The sequence below is a fragment of the Monodelphis domestica genome, chromosome 1 (assembly GCF_027887165.1).
Source record: "Monodelphis domestica isolate mMonDom1 chromosome 1, mMonDom1.pri, whole genome shotgun sequence".
NCBI lineage: Eukaryota > Metazoa > Chordata > Mammalia > Didelphimorphia > Didelphidae > Monodelphis > Monodelphis domestica.
Genome location: NC_077227.1, coordinates 273,846,947 through 273,868,822, shown reverse-complemented (window position 1 = coordinate 273,868,822; position 21,876 = coordinate 273,846,947). Strand labels below are relative to the sequence as shown.

At 37.1% G+C, this 21,876-nt stretch overlaps 3 protein-coding genes and 1 non-coding gene across 5 annotated transcripts in view; all 4 read left to right on the top strand.

Annotated features, from left to right (window-relative positions):
* SGPP1 (sphingosine-1-phosphate phosphatase 1) overlaps positions 1-18,921 on the top strand; it is an 89,076-nt gene extending 70,155 nt beyond the window's left edge. The window contains exon 4 of the mRNA XM_001377752.4: positions 13,422-18,921. The gene's annotated coding sequence lies outside the window, so the exon portion shown is untranslated. The remainder of the gene's footprint in view (positions 1-13,421) is intronic.
* PPP2R5E (protein phosphatase 2 regulatory subunit B'epsilon) overlaps positions 1-21,876 on the top strand; it is a 267,308-nt gene that overhangs the window by 12,034 nt on the left and 233,398 nt on the right. The gene's annotated exons all lie outside the window — the stretch shown is intronic.
* WDR89 (WD repeat domain 89) lies at positions 13,428-18,921 on the top strand. The gene has a single exon (XM_056810865.1). The coding sequence runs from the start codon at positions 13,428-13,430 to the stop codon at positions 14,616-14,618; it is 1,191 nt and encodes a 396-aa protein (XP_056666843.1). The 3' UTR covers positions 14,619-18,921.
* MIR12300 (microRNA mir-12300) lies at positions 13,516-13,576 on the top strand. Its single transcript, NR_162825.1, has one exon. It is a non-coding gene; the product is annotated as a microRNA mir-12300 (primary transcript).

Sequence of the window (21,876 nt, the reverse complement as noted above, 5' to 3'; positions counted from 1 at the left end):
CTCACCATTTGATTAAGCAGACAGAATGGGGAATACTGGATGTAGGGAAAGGAAAGGAGATTTCTGTTCCAGGAGATATCTCCACTAATAGTCCCTTGGGGAGAATGTTAGAAAATCTGTATGTGAATAGTAATGAGTCTTGGAGTGAGGAGGAATCCAATTATGCCCTCTGCTGGTTCCTGGGGGCTAGAATGTTTCCTCTAAAATTAGAAGAAAAGATAAGACCAAGACTGAGGGGAAAAAAATCTCAACAGCAATGAAATCCTCTTTTAGCTTTACCTCCACCTGAAGAAGGGGGAGTGGTAGGAGGAGACAATGAGGAAAGACCAGTGGTACCAAAAATACCACCTGCCCTTCCTTTAATTCCCAAGCAGAGTGAAATTTATCCAAAATTGAGGAAAGAGGTTAAGCACATTAAGTGGGATGTTAAAAGTTTTCCCCTTCCCAACTTCAATCAGGAATTAAGAAGAAAAAATTGGTCAAATGAAAATTTATTTCCATTAAGGAACGTCTCTTTCCTTCTAACACTTTCTGAACCTCTCTCAGCAACTCATCCAGAGGTTTCTTATTCCATCCTTCCAGTTTCTACAGTTTTCTTATATGAAGCTAAGATTTGGTTTTAAAAAATGTACTTTAAGTAAAGCCTTGAGATTCAGGGAAAAGGAAGAGGAAATCCAGGAACAGGCAGACAGGTCATGGCAGGGGAAGAATAACTGGTTGTTTCCTGTGCAGAAAAACCTAGCCATTTCAAAAGACCACCCTGAGCTAAAAAGGGAAGAGAAGGTGATTCCTTTGATGAGACTAGGGGTATTAGAGGTTTTTCAGCATAGAAGCCCACCTGGAACCTTTGGTAAATTTAAGAGGGCAACCAAAATTGGGAGTAAATTTTTTAGTGGACACAGTTGCTGCTAGGCTGTGATTCTAAAGCATGGGAGATTGAAGGGACACATTAATAATAATCTTATGAGTAAAGGGAGAAAGTTTTCCAGTACCTTCCTTGAACCATTAGGAATTCAATTTGAGAAAAAGGAGATAGGGGAAGATTTTTATACATCCCCAAAGCAGGAACTAATTTATTGGGAAGGGACTTGGTTACATAATTAGAACTTATTTAAAGTAAGAAAGGAACAGATAGTTATACAGATGGATTTGATGAAGGCAGAAGATGAGCAGCACATAGACCCTATAGCCATGTTGGCCTATATAGCATGTGTGCTGGAGGGGGCTGCTTCCTTCCCTCTCTCCATCGTGCCTCACATCACCCCCTCCTCTGCCCAGCAGCCCAATAGGAGTTCTTCCTCCCTCCCCTGTCTGGGGTAAGGGGAAGTGGTCTGTCAGAGACAGTATCCCATCTCATTAGAATGAAGGAGGAGAGGAGTACAGTTAGTAAACTGGCCTTTTAGAACCGTGTATGTTCCCTTTCAATACCCCAGTACTACCAGTAAGAAAATCTGACAGAACTTACAGGTTGATGCAGGATTGGAGGAAGCTAAACCAAATTGTTCAAACCAGACATCCTGTGGTTCCTTATCCCTACACTCTTTTGAATAAAATACCTTATGACCATATATTGTTTAATGCGGTAGATCTGAAAGATGCCTTTTGAGCCTGTCCTTTAGACCCTAGAGCAGGGATTTATTTGCATTTGAGTGGGAAAACCCACATACAGGGAGAAAAACAACAGAACTGGTAGATGTTACCACAGGAATTCATGGAGGCTCCGAATTATTTGGTCAAATTTCTAGAGCAGATCTTTGAGAATTTTCAGCCTTTGGCAGGAAATAGTCTTATTCAATATGTAGATGATTTCCTTGTATCTGAAACAAAAAAAAATGGAGGTATCTAGAACTACTAATGAATTACAAAGCTACTTGGGAGGACTAAGAGTATCAAAAACCCAGTTACAAAAGAGATAATAAGGACAAAGACTTGTACAAGAATACTCATAGCCGTGCAGTTTGTGGTGGAAAAAAAATTGGAAAATGGAGGGAGGCTAATTGTGGTATCTGTTGGTGATGGAATACTATTGGGCTCAAAAGAATAATAAACTGGAGGAATTCCATGGGAACTGGAATGACCTCCAGGAATTGATGCAGAGTGAAAGGAGCAGAACCAGGAGAACATTGTACACAGAGACTGATACACTGTGGTAAATTCAAATGTAATGGATTTCTCTACTAGTAGCAATACAGTGATCCAGAACTATTTGGAGGGATATATAAGAAACAACGCTATCCACGTCCAGAGGAAGAACTGTGGGAAAAGAAACACAGAAGAAAAACAACCACTTGATCACGTGGGTCGGTGGGTCTCTGACTGGGAAAGTGGACTCTAAAAGATCACCCTAGTTCAAATCCTAATAATAAGGAAATGGGTCTTGATTGATAGCACATGTTAAACCCAGTGGAATTGAGCCTCATATATGGGAGAGGGGTGGGGGAAGGGGAAGGAAGGAACTAGTCTTGTAACCATGGAAAATTATTCTAAATCATCTAATTAAAAAAAAAAACAAGTTACAATATGTGGGAAAAAGTTAAGTACTTGGGGCACTTAACTAGTTAAGGAAAAAAGAGAATAAATTCTGAAAGAATAAAGGGAACATTGAACCTCCCCTTGCCCAAGACGGAAGTTATTGGGGTTAACTGGGTATTGTAGATTGTGGATAGATTCCTATGCACAAAAAAGAAAATACTTATATTTGAAATTGTTAGAGGATTCACCCACAGTATAGCTTGAGAAAGAGAAGGAGCTGGTTTAAGAATTGAAAGAGGCCCTAATCAAAGTGCTAGTCCTGGTATTGCCTTCTCTGGAGAAACCACTTCATTTATTTACTAGTGTGGATGCTGCCTTTCGAGTCTTGATCCATTCATGGGGAGGACAAAAGTAGCCTATCTCTAGGAGTTGGTCTGAATGTGGCAGGCAATAGCTGCTACTGCCCTTCTAGTTGAAGAAAATAGGAAATTGACTTTTAGAGGGGCCTTGGTGGTGAGTACTCCTCACCAAGTTAGAGCAGTCCTGAATCAAAGAGCAGGGAGATTGTTGACAGATTCTAGAATTCTGAAGTATAAGACCATACTATTGAGAAAAGATGATCTAGTTCTGACAATAGACTCAAGCTTAAATTTAGCTGCCTTCCTATGTAAAGGGCAAGATGAAGTGTGGAGTGCAAATAGAGCGTGACTGTATGTAATTGAATATCAGACTAAAGTGAGGCAGGATCTACATGAGGTCCCACTATATGATGGAATGTATTTGTTCATTGATGGAACCTCAAGGGTAATAAATGGAAAAAGACATAATGGATATGCAGTGGTGAATAGGAAAGATAGCTCACTAAAGGAAGGAGATTGGTTATCTAATAATTGATTTGCTCATTCCTGTGAACTCTATGCATTGAATCAAGCCCTTAAATTGTTGAACAGAAAGGAAAGGACCATTTACACTGATACCAAATATGCCTTTGGTGTGGTATACAGCTTTGGGGAAATCTTGGATAAATGAAGTCTGATAAAAGAAGGGGGAAAAGAATTGGTCCATGAGGAACTAATTAAACTGCTTAAAAGAAATAGTTGTTGTCCATGCCAGTAGATAACAGAGAGGAGAGGCATTTGAGGCTAGAGAGAACAGATTAGTTGATGAATGCACCAAGGAAATGGGTTTGAAACCTGAAATAAATTAATGGTGTGGATCCCCACCATCCCAGTTGTGAAGGAAATTCTAAAATTCTCAAGAGTCCAAAAAAAGGGAGTTGATTAAATTGGGTACAATAAGAACTGAAAAAGGAAGGTGGAACTTCCCTAATGGAAGGAAGAGAATTGTTGAATAAACTGATGAGAGAAATATTGACCATACTACATCAGGAGAATCACTGGGTAGTATAAACTATGTGTGATATAATTCTGAGAAAATCTAGGTGTGTAGGAATCTATATTATTGCCAAGCAGGTGTGGGAGGGATGTTTGACCTATAAGAAAACCAATTAAGGGGCTCTTTGTAAACAAATATCTGAAGGGAGAGTGCTGGGGTTAAGACCATTCCAAAGCATTCACATGGACTTCACTGAAATGCCTGTGGAAGGGAGATTGAAATATGTATTGGTGATAGTGGATCACCTACCTGGATGGGTGAGAATGTACCCCATTGCTACCACAACAGCCTCTGGAGTTTTCAAAATTATCTTAGAACAAATAATTCCTCATTATGGCTTGGTTGAGAATATAGATTCTGATAATGGGAGCCATTTTACCTTCAGAGTGTTGCAGAAGATAATGATCAGTTTGGAAACAAAATGAAATTTCCATACTTCATGGCACCCAGCCTCATCAGGTAAGGTGGAAAGGATGAATCAGGTTCTGAAGGGGCAAATAACCAAGTTGATATTAGAAACCAAATTACCATGGACTAAATGTCTACTTGTATTATTAAGGATCAGACTGCCCTTAAGAGAAATGTGGGTGTTTCCCACTCTGAGATGTTATTTGGATTACTTTGCCTAGGGGGAAGCCAGGACCTCTCCTTGGTCTAAGGATAAATTTTTAAAGAACCATATATGGATTCTATCGTTATCATTTCTTGGGGGGTGGAGATTCAGCTCTCAGACACCCCCATTGGAGATCCCAGTACACCATTTCAGACCAGGAGTTTGGTTGCTGGTCAAGTCCTGAAGGAGTCTAAACTCCTTCCTGGGAAGGATCTTATCAAGTGTTGTTGGCCACAGAAATTGCAATAAGGACTGCTGAAAGAGGTTGGACTCACTACACTCTGGTCAAAGGCCTGCGTCAGAAAAATTGTTACCATTGCAGAAGAAAAAGTAGAAAGCTAAAGCTACTCCTGATCTATGAGGCTAAGTTTGAAAAAGACCAAAATGGATCCAGATAAGAAGTGGGCATTGCTGGTTTTGGGATTAGGTTGGGGGATCCTATTAGTATTCCTGTCCTCAGTACAGGTCAGCTGTCTAAAGGATGCAATTGTTTTCTTGGCAAGAGAAACTAACTTTAGTTGAGCAAAAATAATGAGGGAGAGTAACTTTCTTGGGGGAAAGAGTAGCTAAATGTTGTAGAGGAATTGGATTCACAGACTGTATAGAGATGCTTGTCAAGTAATAGATTGTGGAAGTTTAGAAAAATCAAAGATGGCTAAGTGGAGAAAATAAATATTTATGTCCAGAACCAGTAAGATCACGATCTACCACAGTCTCTCCATGTCCCTCCTAGAATGAACCACCCAATATAAAGGATAGACTGTAACTCAATATCCAGCTTTGATTCCCAGAAACTGGCATTCCTTAAGGGACAAAATTACCATATATAAAGGCAGTGCTCCTGTAAAAACCTAAAATATAATCCGGTTTTAATCACTATCAGAAAGGCATATAGGTTGGGAGATGACTCAACAGTAGATAGGACATTTGGGATGGGAGCAAACATTTCCAGAAAGGACCCTGTAGGTAGATTTTGTATGCAGGTAGTATAGTTGACCCTCTTACCTACAGACCGTGCGCCCCTGATAGCACTACTATAGCCCCAAAGAAGTCAGACCTGGATACAGAATGATCCTAAAGTAATAAGGATAATGAAGTTAATGACGATCTGAATCAAAACTAAAGAAATTGAGATACAGATTATGGAGTCATGAATGCCTGGGTGGAGTGGGTAGAGTACACTGTTAATATATATAGACAGCATAGGAATCTCTAGAGAAGGAGAACCAGATGAATTCAAAGCCAGAAATCAAATGACAGTTAGGATTTGTATCATTTTTGTTCTGGTAATCCACCATTAATAAAAATGTAGACTAGATTAGCTACATCTATTATAACTAACAAAGATTCATCAATTACATAAGGGACGCTGTCAAAGGAATTGCAATACAGCTAGATGCCACTAGTAGAATGGCTGGGAAAATAGGATTGTCCTAGATATGATACTGGCAGGAAAAGGGGGGTATATGTGTTAGGATAGGAAGCAGTTGCTATACTTTCATGCCCAATAACACTGCCCCTGATGGGACAATAACTAAAGCCTTTCAAGGCCTCACAGCCCTATCTAAGGCACTAATTGAGAATTTGGGTACCAACAGTGCCCCTTGACTAGTTGGTTGGAATCATGGTTTGGAAAATGGAAAGGGATGGCAGTTTTGATTCTTACATCCCTGATTGTAGTAGCAAGAGTACTTACCACAGTAGACTGCTGCATCATTATGGGCCTATGGGGCCTAACTCAAAGGGTAATTGAGACTGCCATCACCAAGCAGATGCCTATATGTAGTACTATAAAAATTAAATTATAATCTCTAATAATAAAATATATTTTATGAGGCTTATTAAAGATCATTAGAAATCAAGGAATAAAGAGGATACAAAATAAAAACCACATGCCCATGACTGGTTAGCCATTTTCAGCCATCCCCACTCACCACCATTACTGCTGATTGTTGCCCAAAAACAAGACGTGGGAGGAGTTAAAGCCAGTTAAATACCAATAATGTGATCCCACCAAAGTGGAGAGGCTGGAGAGATTATAGGGAATTTTGGGAAATGAAGTCAAAAGTTCAAAATCTCCATTTATACGGTACAAACAGAACAATTTTACCTTATGGAGGAAAGAATGGGAGCAGAGAGGTATGAGGATACCATCAATCTGGCTGCAGAATTGCATAATAAATGAAATGAAAAGAGCAGCATTAGCAAGAAATAAAAAGAGGGGGGAATTGTAAGAAATAACAAGATCTGGCAATTCTCAAACTAGATAATGATCAGCACAGAAAGAAAGAAAGGGGCGAGGGTTGAAGGGGAAGTTGGAACAGAAATAGGTCAAAAACAGCTAGTCAGCAATGAAGTAAAACAATAACCTGAAGATGAACCCAGTGCTTACTTCGAATGCTTAATAAGTATTAATGAAGCTAATGATTGTTATCTTCCTGCCTCTGGATGGGATTTGGCAGCCATTTTCTGCACATGCCATATATGAAAATGTATATAATGGGAAAGGGATCATACCAAGGGATTGTAAAATAGAATTCTTCCTTGAGGATTTTACACTCCTAGTACTCAGCCAATGAGGAATGTAGGGGAGGAATTTCTGCATGTTAGGAATAGGATAAAAGATTGCTTACTAAAATGAACCTTTGCACTTGGCCTTTTATCTTGGTGGGTGCCCATTTTTGCAAGAATGAAATAAAACTTTCATCTGCACCTGACTATGAATCTCTCTTTTTGTGTGTCCTTCATCTCTAACAGTAATTCTTGGTTGTAGTTCTAGATTCTTTGCCTTTTGTAATATCATTCCATGCCTAAAAAAATAACAACCTGAGTAAAAAATGGAGGTAATTTTAAGACAAAAGCTTGACTTTTAGGCAAATTTAGGTGAAGAGAGTACTCAGTATTTGAAAAAAAAAAACTTCTAGGAAAAATGAAAGCCATTTGGGATAAATTAAACTTAGACCAACATCTCATACCATCATAATGTTTCACATGGATACATGACTTAGATCATAGCCTTGATCTGGTTTCCATAGACCTCAGGAGGTCTTTGAACTTGGATGGGAAAAAAAAATTACATCTTTATTTTAATAATTCTTTTTAAGTATTCTGGTTTCCAATCGCTATTTTCTCAAGTTAACAATGATCTCTTCTTAATCATTAAATATTTTCTCAGTTCTCATCCTTCTTCACTTTTCATTAGCCTTTTATACTGTTTGTCACTCTTTTCTTGATACTTTCTACTTGGTATTTTCTTGATACTACTCTCTTCTGGCTCACCACCTGCTTTTTGGACCACTCCTCAATCTCCTTTACTGGATTTTCATCTGGGTTATTCTGACCAACTGTGTGTTTCCCTCTAATGCTCTGTCCTGGTCTGCCTTCGCTTTTCTCTCTATATTTCACTAAATGTAAGAGTTTCATCTCTTCCCATAGATTCAATAATTATCTCCATGCAAATGATTCTTAGTCTCTTTGCCTAGCCCTAATCTTTGTCAACTTGAAAATAGCTCATAACTACCAGAGTAGTTGTAATAGAACCCATCTTTAATCAGATGAGGGAGACAATGCTCAAAAGCCACCACACAGAGGCTCTAAGAGTGCTGTCTTGGGAAATGCACCAAATAATGGGCATTTCCACTGAACTAAAGAACTTGAGGTCACATATATACTTTAGGGAATATGTAGAAGGAAGGACAACTGACTGGTTACTTAAAGGATTCTCAAAGAGCATGTATATATAAATACAATAAATAAGAATAACTAAGATGAAAAGAGTATTTAAGATTCGATTATATGCACTAATTCTAGGATTATCTAGGGTATTTGATGGCTATATTATTCAGTCTAGAACAAGAGTCCTTCTGGGATTTCTTGAAGGCAGGTTATCTGGAACAATGATCAATTTGCTGTTTTGTAAAACATGATTGTCATCTTTTTTGTCTTCTAGTTTCATATCTCCAGCTGCTTATTGAGTATCTCAAACTGGGTGTTACTTATCTTAAATATCTTAAACTCAACATGTCCAAAATGGGACTTATTACCTCTTCTTCCTAATGTCCTTATTACTGTCAAGGGTATCACCTTCCTCCCCAATCACTCATGCTCACAATCAAGGTGTCATCAACTCTTCACTTTCTTCCACTTTCCCTCCTTCCATATCCAATCTGTTATCAAAACCTGTCAATTTTATCTTCTTCCTTTTGACATTTGATTGATTATATAACTTTTTTTGTACCTAGTTGCTTATATGTTGTTTCCCTTATTAGATTGTGCCATGGTCTGTCATTTTGCTTTTCTTTGTATCCCCAAATCTTAGCACAGTGCCTAGCACATTGAAAATGCTTATTCACTGACTGGCAATACCTTTAAAGACAAATTATTATTATGAGTTGGGGTTACTAGGCTTGGTAGCAGTTGTAAGTGTCTAGGACAAAAAAAAATGTCAGGAACCCAGACCTAGACAAAAAGGGTCATAGAAACAAATTACAGAGGTCAGAGGAATAGGGAAACAGTTCTTATCCAAATATTTGATAAAAATGCTTATAGGAGGTGTGGACAATTTTAATAACAAATTGAAAAGCTTTTGCATAAGCAAAATTAATGCAATTAGAATTAGAAAGGAGACAATTAACTTGGGGAAGTATTTACAATGTTTACTGATATAAAGGCTGTGCTATATAAGATATAGCTAGTAAATTAAAAATTAAGAACAAGAGCCATTTCTTTAATACATAAATAATCAAAAAGCACTTTTTTCAAAAGAAAAAGGCAAGCTATCAATAAACATTGAAATAATGCTTCAAATTGTTAATAGAGAAATGCAAATTACGGTACCTCTGAAATTCTTACACCTTTCAGCTTGACAAAGGTGACAAAAGGGGAAAATGATGATATTGGAGGGACTATCAAGGACAGCTACTATCTATTGGTTGAATTCTTAAAAGCAATTTAGAAGTTAACTCCATCCTCAGTGAACTGATTGAAAGAAGTGAGCAGAATCCAGGTAAACATTATGGACAATAATAGCAATATTATACAGTGATCAACTGTGAATGACAGCTATTCTTAACAATCCAGTGATCCAAGATTGATTCTTAAAAGGACTTATGGAAAGTGCTATCCAGACCTAGCCTTTAAGTCATCACTACCACTACTAGGTATATAATCCAAAGAGATTACTTTGATTGTAATTATATGAATTGAAATTATATCTACCAAAATTATATGATTACACACAGATTGTTGAAAGAGACCTAAAAGGAAGCAATAGCAAGGTTGTTATGGCTACTTATTGAATGTCATTTTAAAAATGTATAAATAATTGGCTTGTAATCTTTAAAATCCAATTCATAATTAACTTTTTAAAAGAGAATAAGATTATTAGTCCACCACACTGTGAGATGAGAGCACGAGGAAGGCAGAATCCAGTTCTCTTGGGTACATTGTTTTTCTGTTAAATAACATTTCCTTCCTAATATGATTAAATCAGTTCTTCTACTTCCGTGTTATATTTTTGTGTTTTTCAGGAGCCTTTAACTCCCCCCACCCCCATCCCCTCATGATTGCTTCCACTTGGCCTTGGAAACAATTCCACCAACTCCTCATTAGACAGTGCTTCCTCTTTATGCCTGGTCCATCTTTATGGCTATTCCAGTATCACATTCAGATACTATTCATTGCAAAACCAGAGTTGTCAGATACTCATTTGATTTCCTGAGAAGAAAAAATAAACTAGTAAATCATTTGGTTATTATAGTGTTGCAGTGCTCAAGTGGTATGGTGTCCTTCCCCAAAATAACCATTTAATTTTTATTAAGGACTTACAAAACAAATTGGTTTTCATAAACCTTATTGGATGGAGACTCAGAAACATTCAAGAAGCCTCCCTTTGAGACGTATATAACCTAATCAGGGCAATAAGATGTACATTTAAATAACAATAAAGAGGTGACATTTCAGCATGAATTTTTATAAGGTCATTTATGATTAATTGCTAAAATGAAAGGCATAGAGTGACTGCTCTAGGATTTCAGGGGCTCTTGGTTAAAAATTGTAGCGTTTGGGGAAAAAAGATCTTTTAAGAGAGATGGCACCATTTCAATGAAAGCATATTTTAAAAGGATATAAATGATCTCATTACTTCATGCTGCTATTTAATATCAGAATTATTTTCTTTTACTTTCCCTGTTATTTTGAGAATCTCTAAGGCTTTATATATCATCTCCTACTTTTTTTGTAACTATTGTTGCCACTGATAATCAAGATGATTCAGGTTTTAGTTCTGAATCTGTCTTTAACTGTCTGTGTGACTTTTGTCCCCCTAGGCTTCAGCTTTCTCATCTCTGATATTTAGAGGTTAAAGTAGATGATCTCAAAGATTCCTTCTGTTTTTGAAATTACTTTTTTCTGAGTTGCTGCAGTTTGAATCAAGTCCAAAAAAAGGGAGACAATTGATAACATGGAAAACATTTTTTCTCATTAGTCATTACCTAGAATTCTGTGGCCTTTGATACCATTTCAATTTTTATTATTTATTTATTTGTTTGTTTGTTTGTTTTTTTTTGCCCATCTTTCATAGAATTAATACTGTGTATTGGTTTTAATGCAGAAGAGCACTTAGGGCTAGGCAATGGGGGTTAAGTGACTTGCCCAGGGTCACACAGCTAGGAAGTGTCTGAGGTCAAATTTGACCTAGGACTTCCAGTCTCTAGGCCTTGCTCTCAATACACTGAGCCACCCAGCTCTCAGTTTTTAAAAAATCACTGATTTCCTTCAGACTATTCACTTTTCATAACACACAATATCCACAGTATCATAAATAATAGACAGCAAATAAAATTCTTAACAGTAAAACATTTTTTTAACCCAAATCTTATTTCCCACTGTGTCAAATGGTAGTATAAGTGCATTTAACTGTATACTATACTGCTGTAAATCTCTCTATTGTGGCCCCCCCTCTGAACACCCAGGGAGATATAGCCAGGGCTGTTGCTAGAAGACCCTAAGATCAGTTGAGGTCTCATCATCACTTTAGAACCCGAAGGACTTGGTTTATTATTTTGCAACTATTATTACAATACAAAACTTGAGTTTTAAAGGCAAAAAATGAAAATATGCAAAAAATACATGGGGAGCTCTTTACAACAGTGAAGCACTTGGTAGGATACTAGTTGCCCCATAGACTTTTGTACATCAAACCTCTCCTTTTTTTTCCCTATTTTTTCTTTAGCTGAGAATGTTGTATGGCTGCCCAAATGAAAATGAGGTTACTAATAAAATTATTTTAATGCTTGAAGTCAAGAAAGTTAAATCCAGAAATGTCAAGGATTGACTATGTTTTGAAAAAGTTTGTGTATGTGTGTGTGGGAAGGTCAGAGGAGGGACACAGGAATTTTTATTACTACTTTGCTAAATTTAATACATACTGTTAAAAATTTATGTAAACAAAGTTCATGGGTTCATATGTAATCTTGTTCTTTATACCATGAAATGTAATTTTCTGCTGAAAAGGTAATGATAATTGTTACGGCAATCTACCTATGTGTGGACTGTCACTGATAATTGTTATTAGTTTATTTTTTATTAACAGGCTACTATCTGTAACAAATATAACAAGTTTAAAACAAAGACTGAGACAAATGCATTTGCACATATATCAACCATACCTTCTCTACAGTTTGTAGTCTTACACATTTGCCCAGAGCACTGAGAGGTTAAGAGAATAACTAGAGTTTCCATACCTAATCTGTGTCAGAGGCACAACTACCAGGCTTGACTGTCTATTCCCACTATTCCCCCCTCTCTCTCTCTCTCTCTCTCTCTCTTTCTCTCTCTCTCTCTCTCTCTCTCTCTCCCCCTCTCTCCCTCTCCCCCCCTCCCCCTCTCCCTCTCCCCCCCCTCCGTCTCCCTCTCCTTCTCACCCCCCCCCCCCCCCATGTATTGCTTCTAAGGCAGAAGTAGTAAGGGCTACGCAATGGATATTAAGTGACTTGACTAGGGTCACACAGGTAGGAAGTATCTAAACATGCTGCCTCTTTAAACCAGAATTATTAAGTGAAAATAAGTGCATTTCACTTGATTTCTGAGGATAGGTTCTGAACTTGAGCCTTCCTATCTTCAGAGCCAGTGCTTTATCCACTTTAATACTAACCCTCCCACACCCTGGCTACCACTGTCTTCTGAAAAGATGTATAAGGCACATTGATTCATGGAGGGTTCATAGCCAAACTCAGGGAACCAGATACGGAAGGTCCAGAATTAAGATAGAATTTAAGGTTTCTTTTTGAAGGGGTAAGGGAATAGATGCACCAAAATGAAACAATCTATTTCTACTCATTTCTGCTGGAAGATTTTAGAAGGATACAGATGTAATAAACATGGATAAAATATACGTAAGATATTTTCAATTTTTCAGTTGTATCCAACTCTTTGTGACCCATTTGGAGTTTTATTTTGGGGGGGAGACAAAAATATTGGAATAGTTTATTATTTCTTTCTCCATCTCATTTGACAGATGAGGAAAATGAGACAAACAAGATTAAGTGACTTGCCCAGGATCACATAGATAGTACATGTTGGAGGCTGGATTTGAACGCAGGAAGATGAGTCTTCCTGACTGTAGGCCTGGTACTCTCCATTGTGCCACCTGGTTGTAGCTGTCCCACTGAGGACATAGCCAACATGCACATGAAGTTTTTACCTCTGCTTACTTATACTTCACAAACCGTTGAGAAACCTTTTCTCTTACTGGTTTAGTTAAAATCTTTAGGATACATTCACCATGATAGAATGGCAGTTGTCTTTAGATTTAGTGTATAAATTTATAGGAATAGTTTTTTATTCCTTACATCCTATATCCAAAAGCACAGATTCTCTTGATTTTATTATAATTTTTGGAGGAGCTTTGAGTTTTTAACTTACATTTTGGTTCTTGTTACAGATATAAATGCCTTTGAATACTACTGTAGGTATGGAGAAGATTGAAGAACATTTTGCAAAGTTGTCCGTCGCTAGACGTTCTGCAGCGACTAAAGAGCCCACTTACCTCCTCGACATAGACACTTCAAAAAATGTACAGGAAGAAAGTGGATGCATAGTTGCTGTTTCATGTTCCAATGGATCAATTAGACTATATAACAAAGAAACATTAAGTTTACTAAGGGAGTTGAATAAACAACCTGGATTCTTTAATGGAGTTAAATTTTCACATTCCAATCCCCATGTATTTTCAGCATGTACAGATGGCACTGTAAAATGTTGGGATATTCGCTTATCTGGCATATCACCAGTCCAGATGTTCAAGGGTTATCCTTCCAATGTTCTCATCAGTTTTGATATTAATTGTAATGATCATATAATTTGTGCTGGCACTGAAAAATTTGGTGAGGATACTGTGATGATATTTTGGGATGGAAGAATGAGTTCTCAAAGTACAGGCCCTTTTAGACCCCCATTAGGTGTTTATTCAGAATCACACAGTGATGATATAACCAAGGTACGTTTTCATCCTACTGACCCTAATATACTACTCTCAGGATCAACTGATGGACTTATGAATGTCTTTGATATAAGCATTGACAATGAAGATGAAGCTCTGATTGCAACTTGTAACTCTGGCTCATCAGTAAGTTATGTTGGTTGGGCTGGGAAGAAATACAAAGAGGTTTATTGTTTGACACATGATGAAGGATTTTGTTGGTGGGATCTTACCAATTTAGATAGTGATCAACCAATCCCATGCTTGAATATCCCAGATGTCAGAAGAATGATTAAAGTACAAAATGGAAATCTGGATTATATGATTGGTGGCATATACCATGAAAAAGCAGACCAATTGTTGGTTGTTGGGGGTTCAAATACAGGAACCATTCACTTTATAACAAGTGGGCTTTCAGGATTGAAATACATGAAAAGCCTTGAGGGAGGGCATTCTGCCATAGTTCGTTCTTTCTGTTGGAATATGCAGGATGATTCTTTACTGACTGGTGGAGAGGATGCACAACTGTTACTTTGGAAACCTGGAGCTACCGAAAGGAACCTTGCAAAGAAGGATAGGATGAAAATAGCTTCCTCTCTGCATAAACGTGTTAAAGTTCACAGTCATGATTTTTACAAAAACAAGAAAAAATATATTTAAATTACTTGCTATCTTGTTGGGTCTTATTTCAGTTAATGAACTATTTTTGCATGTGCTATTCCTACTACATATTACAACCTTTATGCAGAAATGGACCAATTTGTAAATATGCTTTTTGAAGTAAAGAGAAAGTTGATTGAGGGAGAGCTTGAACTGTCATGTAAAGAAACTTTCTGAATCCAAAAGGCCAGTCTGAATTCCATTAAACTAAGTTAATTTTTTATTTAAAAAGCAAGCCTATTGTTGAGTTAAGAAACTAATGAAACTTTTATTGACTTGTTTCTATAATCAAGATCTTTTAAAGCAAAATTTTTAAAAATTTACATATCAGTTTTTTTATCAGCCCTGAATTAAATTATGCATTTGGCAGTTCCTGCTTTATATGCATATTTTTGTTCTTTATTATTTATATCAATAGTTCTTTTTAATCTAAATAGATTTAGATTTTTAAAAAATTTAAATGGTGGATATGAGTAAAATTTCTAAAGGAAATATTTGAATTTTGCATATTTTACTTTGCATGAAAAAGAATAGCATCAGAGTAAATGGCAAGAAGATGGCTGGGATAAGGAGATAGATAGAAAGGATATGAAGTTTCTGGAGCAAAGCTCCCCAGATACAATGGGCTAAAGTAAGTTTGCACTCTCAAATGAGGATGGCTCAGTATAGACATGAGTTCCAAAGCCAAGTATATAATTGTAGTAAACTATCTAATAAAATGTCATTTTGATTTATAATATTTTTAAATGGAAATTTTATAGTATCATAGACCTGGAAGTATCCTTAGAGATTATCTAGTACAACTTTCCTTATTTTATACATGAAAGAATAGAGGCAAAGGGATGCTTAGTCTTAACTTGGGCTAAATAATAAATGGAAGGGTGAAGATTTGAACTTCATCTGACCCATAACCTAGCATTCTTCCATTATACCGTGCTATGCTTCTCTTTCTCTAAAACATTTTAATTAACTGATTTTATAAGTAGGGATACAATATTGTTTTCTCATACTTAACTAAAAATTAATAATCCCAGAATCTTGTTTCAGACTTAAGTGACTAATCCAGCCCATGCCTGAAAAACAATTCTTCCTACCATATATATGACAAGTGGTCATCCATTCTTTGCTTGAAGTGAAACTTACTATCTCTCTAGGTAGTTCCACTTTTTAGCTCTATTAGAAAGATCTTTTTTCCTTATGTAAAGTGGAAGTTTTATTTTTTTGTAATTTGAATACATTGCCCTTAGCTTTTGAAGCCTCTTGGATAACACAGAATATCTCTTCCTCTTGTACATGACTATCCTTCAGGTACTAAGAAAGTTATCATGTTCTCCCCAGGTCTTCTCTTTTCTACGTTAACTGTCCCCAGTTCCTCCAACCAGTCCTCATAGGGCAGGCACTTCTTACCCTCCACCATTCTGGTTACTTCCTCTGGATAGTCTCTAGCCTATCATTTTTCCCAAAATGTGACACTTAGAAATGAACATAATCCTCCAGAGGAATAGGTTCGAAAACAAAGCACAACTTCCTAGTCTTGAACAGTGATCTCTCAGTATGATATAAGATGATAATTTTGGGGGAAGTAACTATCACATTGTTTCATTTTGAATTTTGTAATATCCTGACAAATTCCACCCTACCCCCAACTCTGTTGAACTGCTTGTTAAGCCATTGTTTTTTAGTTATGTCCAACTCTTTGTGACTCCATTTGGGGGATTTATGGGTAGAGATACTGGCATTGTTTGCCATTTACTTTTCGGGCTCATTTACATGAAAAATTGAGGTAAACTGAGGCCCAGGGCCACATGGCTAGTAAATGAGGTTAGATTTGAACTCATGAAGATAAATCTTCTGACTCCAGGCCAGGTGCTGTCTATGCACTATGCTACCTAGCTGCCCTTGCTGAAACTTACTATTCTTTGTATTTATGATGACTTTTTAAACTGAGTTGTAAAATTTTGCATTATCTCCATTAAACTTCACCATGAGAGTCTACTTGTATTAGGATGAAAAAAGAGAAGATTGAGGACACACCTAAATAAGACTGGACTTGTTAGAACCTTTGTCTAAGCCTCCTCATTTCACATTTAAAAGGCCCAGAAAGTTAAGTGATTTGTCCAGGATCATCAAGTGAGTAAATTTGAATCCAGGTTATCTTTTTACTCCACAAAGCAGTCTTCTTTAAAACAGCAGTTTCTGAATTCTCATTTGGCTTTTGTGCAAGACCCTTGTCTCTTGATCTTTTAAAATCTTGTTTCTATTGTCCAGCATGTTTGCTATTTTTCCCAGGTTCACATCCTTCTGTGAATTTTAAAAAAGAACGCCATCCAAGTCACAGATAAAAGTTTTTAAACAGTGCAAGGCCATACAGATTCTACTAGTGACCTCTTACGTTGACAATGAACTTTTTTGTGATTTTTCTTTGGATTTAGAAATAGAATTTTGGACATTTTGATGGATGAGTTATATCTTTATCTATAAAATAGGAATAATACCTGTGTAGTTGTAAATGGAGTGATAAATATTAAATGGGAGTAATATATTTGGAAAACTTTAAATCTATTTTGTGTGCCATTTTAAAAGTGAATAAAACATTTTAATTGATGTTATAGGTTATTAAAAATATTAAATAGCAAAAGCAAGACCTTTTTTCATGTGAACACTAGCAGCATATATATAAGTCTTTAGGTTGTCAACTAACTGACTCTACTTATTTAAATCCTTCACAGGTAAGTTACACAATAGCATGCAGTATTAAAAATATGTAAGTTATATGGGGAAATTCAACTTAAAGTATAAAAATGTAATTTTGTCTTCGTGTGGACCTTTTTCCATAACTTTTTCAGAAGTTATTCAGATAACACTTATTTGTTTTGCCTTTCATGACCATATGCTTTCTCCACTAAAATCCCATTTCAGATAACTCAGATTCTCAAAGGCTATGCCAAAGATGTGCAAGTTGGCAAGTCCTGGCAAGCTGGAGAGCCTCAGCTCAACAATGAATTGTGTCTGTCATTGGAGATAAAGCCTAGGTTTGTTTAGAAGAGAATGACTACCAGGGTAAGGGGTTTGACCATAGCAAATGATGAAGACCAAATGCTAAGGCATGCATGGCAAATTTATAGTCTATTGAAAATATTGGTCAAATACTTATTTTTGGAGGTATAAAATAGATAATTTTGATTAAATTATAATGGAATTATGCAAATAAAATGAATGTAACCAAGAGTAGATAGATGGAAAACAAAATTTTTTGGCAGGGAATTTTAAAGTTTCTCAGACATAGGTCCTTTATTAATTATGTAGAGAATTTCAAATTTTTAAGAGCATGAGCCCTTCCCCCAGTAATACATTGCTAGATATGAACAGATAGTTTTTGGATGAAGAAATCAAAGCTATATGTAGTCACAAGAAAAAATACTCTAAATCATTACTTATTAGAGAAATGCCAAGAAAAACAACTCTTGAGATAACTCACTTCAGACTGACTAAAATGATAAAAGGGCAAAATGATAAATGTTGAAAGGGATGTGGAAAAATGGGGACACTAATACATTTTGGTGGAGCTGTTAACTGATCCAACTATTATGAACAATCTGGAATTGTGAACAATGAGTAAAATTCTTTTTGACCCAGCAATTCCACTTTAGGTCTGTTTCCCAAGGTGATCAGGGAAAAAGGAAAAAGAATTATATGTCTCTGTGTGTGTGTGTGTGTGTGTGTGTGTGTGTGTGTGTGTGTGTATGTGTGTATTTTAACCCTGACTTTCTCTCTTAGAAATTGGAATTAAGTGACTTGCTCAGGGTCACACAGATAGGAAGTGTCTAAGACCAGTTTTAACCCCTGGTCCCCCTGATTCGAGGCCTGGCACTCTTCTATTCTGGCAGAACCTAACTGCCTCAGAACCCATGTTTTAAAATATTTTTAGCAGCTCCCTTTGTGGTGGCAAAACTGGAAATTGAGAGGATGCCCATCAATTGAGAAATGGGTGAACAGGCTGTATATACATGTGATGGAATTCTGCTGTACTGTAAGAAATGATAAACAGGTTCATTTTTTTAAAAACCTAAGAAAATATGTGAAATTATGAAGAATAAAATAAAACATACAGTAACAATGTTTGAAGATTAACTTGTGAATGTCCACTTCTAAAGAAAGAACTGAGAAATAGAAATATGCAAGGCATAGTTTTATATATACTTGTTTTTGTCAAATGAAGCCTTCCCTAGTTGGCTTGGGGAGGGAGATGCCTGGGAATTTGATGTAACCTGCAAACAAATAAATTCATTTTAAAAAATGAAAAGATTTTTGTTCTTGTGTTCTTTAAGAAGTTTATGTCACTTTTCCTAGAATAGGCATTTGGAAACCCCACAAAAAAACTGTCCCCAAATAATACTTTTAGGGGGAGGGTGGTGAAATAGTTCATATTTGAAGAAATAAGAGACAAATAATAAATCACTAATCCTCTAAAGCTGAGATGGAATATTTGAACATATGATAAAAATTGCAAAGTAATTTGCTTTTCATTGTAATTTTTGAAAATTATTTTTAAATGTGTATCCTTACCTCTTGCTAATAAAGAAGCTAAAATGTATTGCACTGGACTTTTATGTTGGTTGATTCAAACTGATTAGAAAAATTCATGAAAACTTTTAGAGCAAGAGTACATGCCCCAAGTAAGGTATTTTTCTCCTGTCATTAGCTTTAGGGAGTAAAATTAGCACACAACTATTCCTTGCTACTGTTGCTATGGGAAAAGAATGGTAATCTCATATATGATGTCAACATAGGAAAGGTCTAAGGAGCTCAGCTCTCCCAGACTCTAGCAAATGTTCTAGAAATAGACAGTAACAAAAAGACCTTCCAACCAGGAAAGGATTACCCTAGAAAATTCCAGAGACCTAAGAGCATTCTGGGGGGAGAAAAGCCAGGGGAGGGAGAAATCAGTGGGATCTTGGTCCTGGCCTGATGGAGCAAGTAGAGAATAGAATAAACCACCACAGGAGGCTTCAAGGAAATAGGGCCAGACAAGTGTATTTAAATCTGATGCCTTGCAACAGTCTTGAATCCAGCTTCCTGGCAGCCTACATTACAGCCAAAATAGGAGATGAGGCTGGCACCATGATTGGGCAGTTCTAGTACCAGTGATCTTTGGTGGTTTGGAGTCACCACAAAATACTTGGCCATTTCAGTGCTTGGACAGCCCTAACATGAAGACATTTGGGACCTGTTCAGTGTTGGTGGGGCAGCTTGGTGGCCCAGCGGCTAGAGTGCTAGGCCTGGAGTCAGGAAGACATCTTCCAGAGTTCAAATCTGACCTCAGACACTACATGACTCTGGGTAAGTCATTTAACCTTGTTCGCCTTAGTTTCCTTATCTATAAAATGAGCTAAAGAAGGAAATGGCAAATCACTCCAGTATCTTTGCCAAGAAAAACCCAAGTGGACAAAAAGTCAGACATGACTGAATAAGGGTTGTAGCAGGGGATAGTCAACTTTTGGGGATTGGGCAATAAAAAACAGGAGGAATCCCAAAATTCAAATGGGCACCTGAGAGACCCAGAAACCATTGATTCCAGCAGATAAAAAACTATCCAATTAAAAAGCCATCTGATCCAGAACTTTAGTGGCATCCAGATTATAGAGGAGACAGGACCAAGCAAGACTTGATCACGCAAATAAGAGTTTGGGAGGGAGTAGAAAGTGGCCCTAACATAAAATCCCAATTCAGAAATGCTACAATTATGAGTAAACAAGAAAACACCAAACAATCAAACCCTCTAAAAAAGTGCTGAAACTAAAGTAACTTTAGCTGTCTCCATAGTATAGAATACCCTGAAGGTTTAAAAAAAAAAAAGCAACTCTTGTGTGATAATCACTGATCCTGAGCTCTCGGCACCTCTTCCCCCATCTCTCTTGCTACTAACAACTAAACTGCATTAGCAGACCCAAGAACCTGACACTTAGGGGCTTGCAACAAAACCCAACCCATGCCTCAGTTCCCCCCTTCATATATCCAGTGCTGTGGAGACTAGCTGGGAAAGTTTGCTGAGGCAGTACAGACAGATGGCATGGGAGGTGGCAGCCCTTCAGGAGCAAAAGCCTGCTGGGGGCACAATTGTGTAGCAATAGTGCTGCAAAGCTCTGAACTAATAGGACTGAGGCAGAAAAATCCCATACAATGCATTAACCCTCTAAAATGCCTAAAGGGCCTGAGACAGGACACCAGAGTAGTGGTGTTAGGGGAGGGGGAATGGGGAGAGCTGTGCATCACACCTCTAAGCCTAAAGCAAATAGTACAGCTTCTAACTAAGACAGCTAGGATGGGTTCTGACCACCCAAAAGATACTTGGAGTAGAGATCTAGGCTGGTGAGCTTGAATTGCCCGATGTGGGAAGAGACTGAGATGTTGTGAAATTCATCCCTCAAGGAAATTGTCCTCAGAGAGGACAGAGTGAGAAAGTAAATACAGGAAAATCAGTGGGGAGAAATGCAAATGACCAAATAGGAAGAAAACTTGAACCTTGAACATAAGAAGATAAGTCAAATTATCAAAGGCGAGAGGAATAAGAAAGTAAAAAGAGAATTTAAAAGAAAAAAGGCTAAAGCCACAAAGATCTTGAGGAAGAAAATTCAATTAAAAATTCAGATCACAAGCAGATAAATCAACAAAGAAAAGAAGGAAAAATGGATGCTCCAAATTCCCCAAATTACTAAATTATATACTATAATTTTACAAATGTATACAAAAATGTTATACCAGTATAAATGTATATACATATAGAGATATATAAATGTAGAGTAAATTAAGCTAAAGGTTGATGAAAACACTGACCAAAAGCATAAAACTAGCAGGATATTTCAGAATGGCTCAAGAAAAGTCAGAATCTTGAGAGAAGAAAACAATTTTTGGACTGCATAGTGTTAAGGTCCCGGATTTCACCCACCACCAAGGAAGACCCGAGGACAATGCAATCAGGCAAAGAAAGGGTTGTCGTTTATTGAACTGGTACAGTGGAAACTGCCATCAGAGTTCCAAGTTGCTTCTGAAAGGCTGGGCCTTAAGTACTTTCCAGCATGTATGGCCCCCCTTCCAGCCCCTTATCTGCTCTATACGAACACTGCCGGCATGTATGGCTCCCCTCAGCCCTTATCTGCTACATACTATTCTTGGAACCTTGACAATTTTATGTTATTGGGGTCTTCTTGGCCTTTATCTGGTACCCACTGCAGCTGGGGTCTTGGCATATTTATGGTTC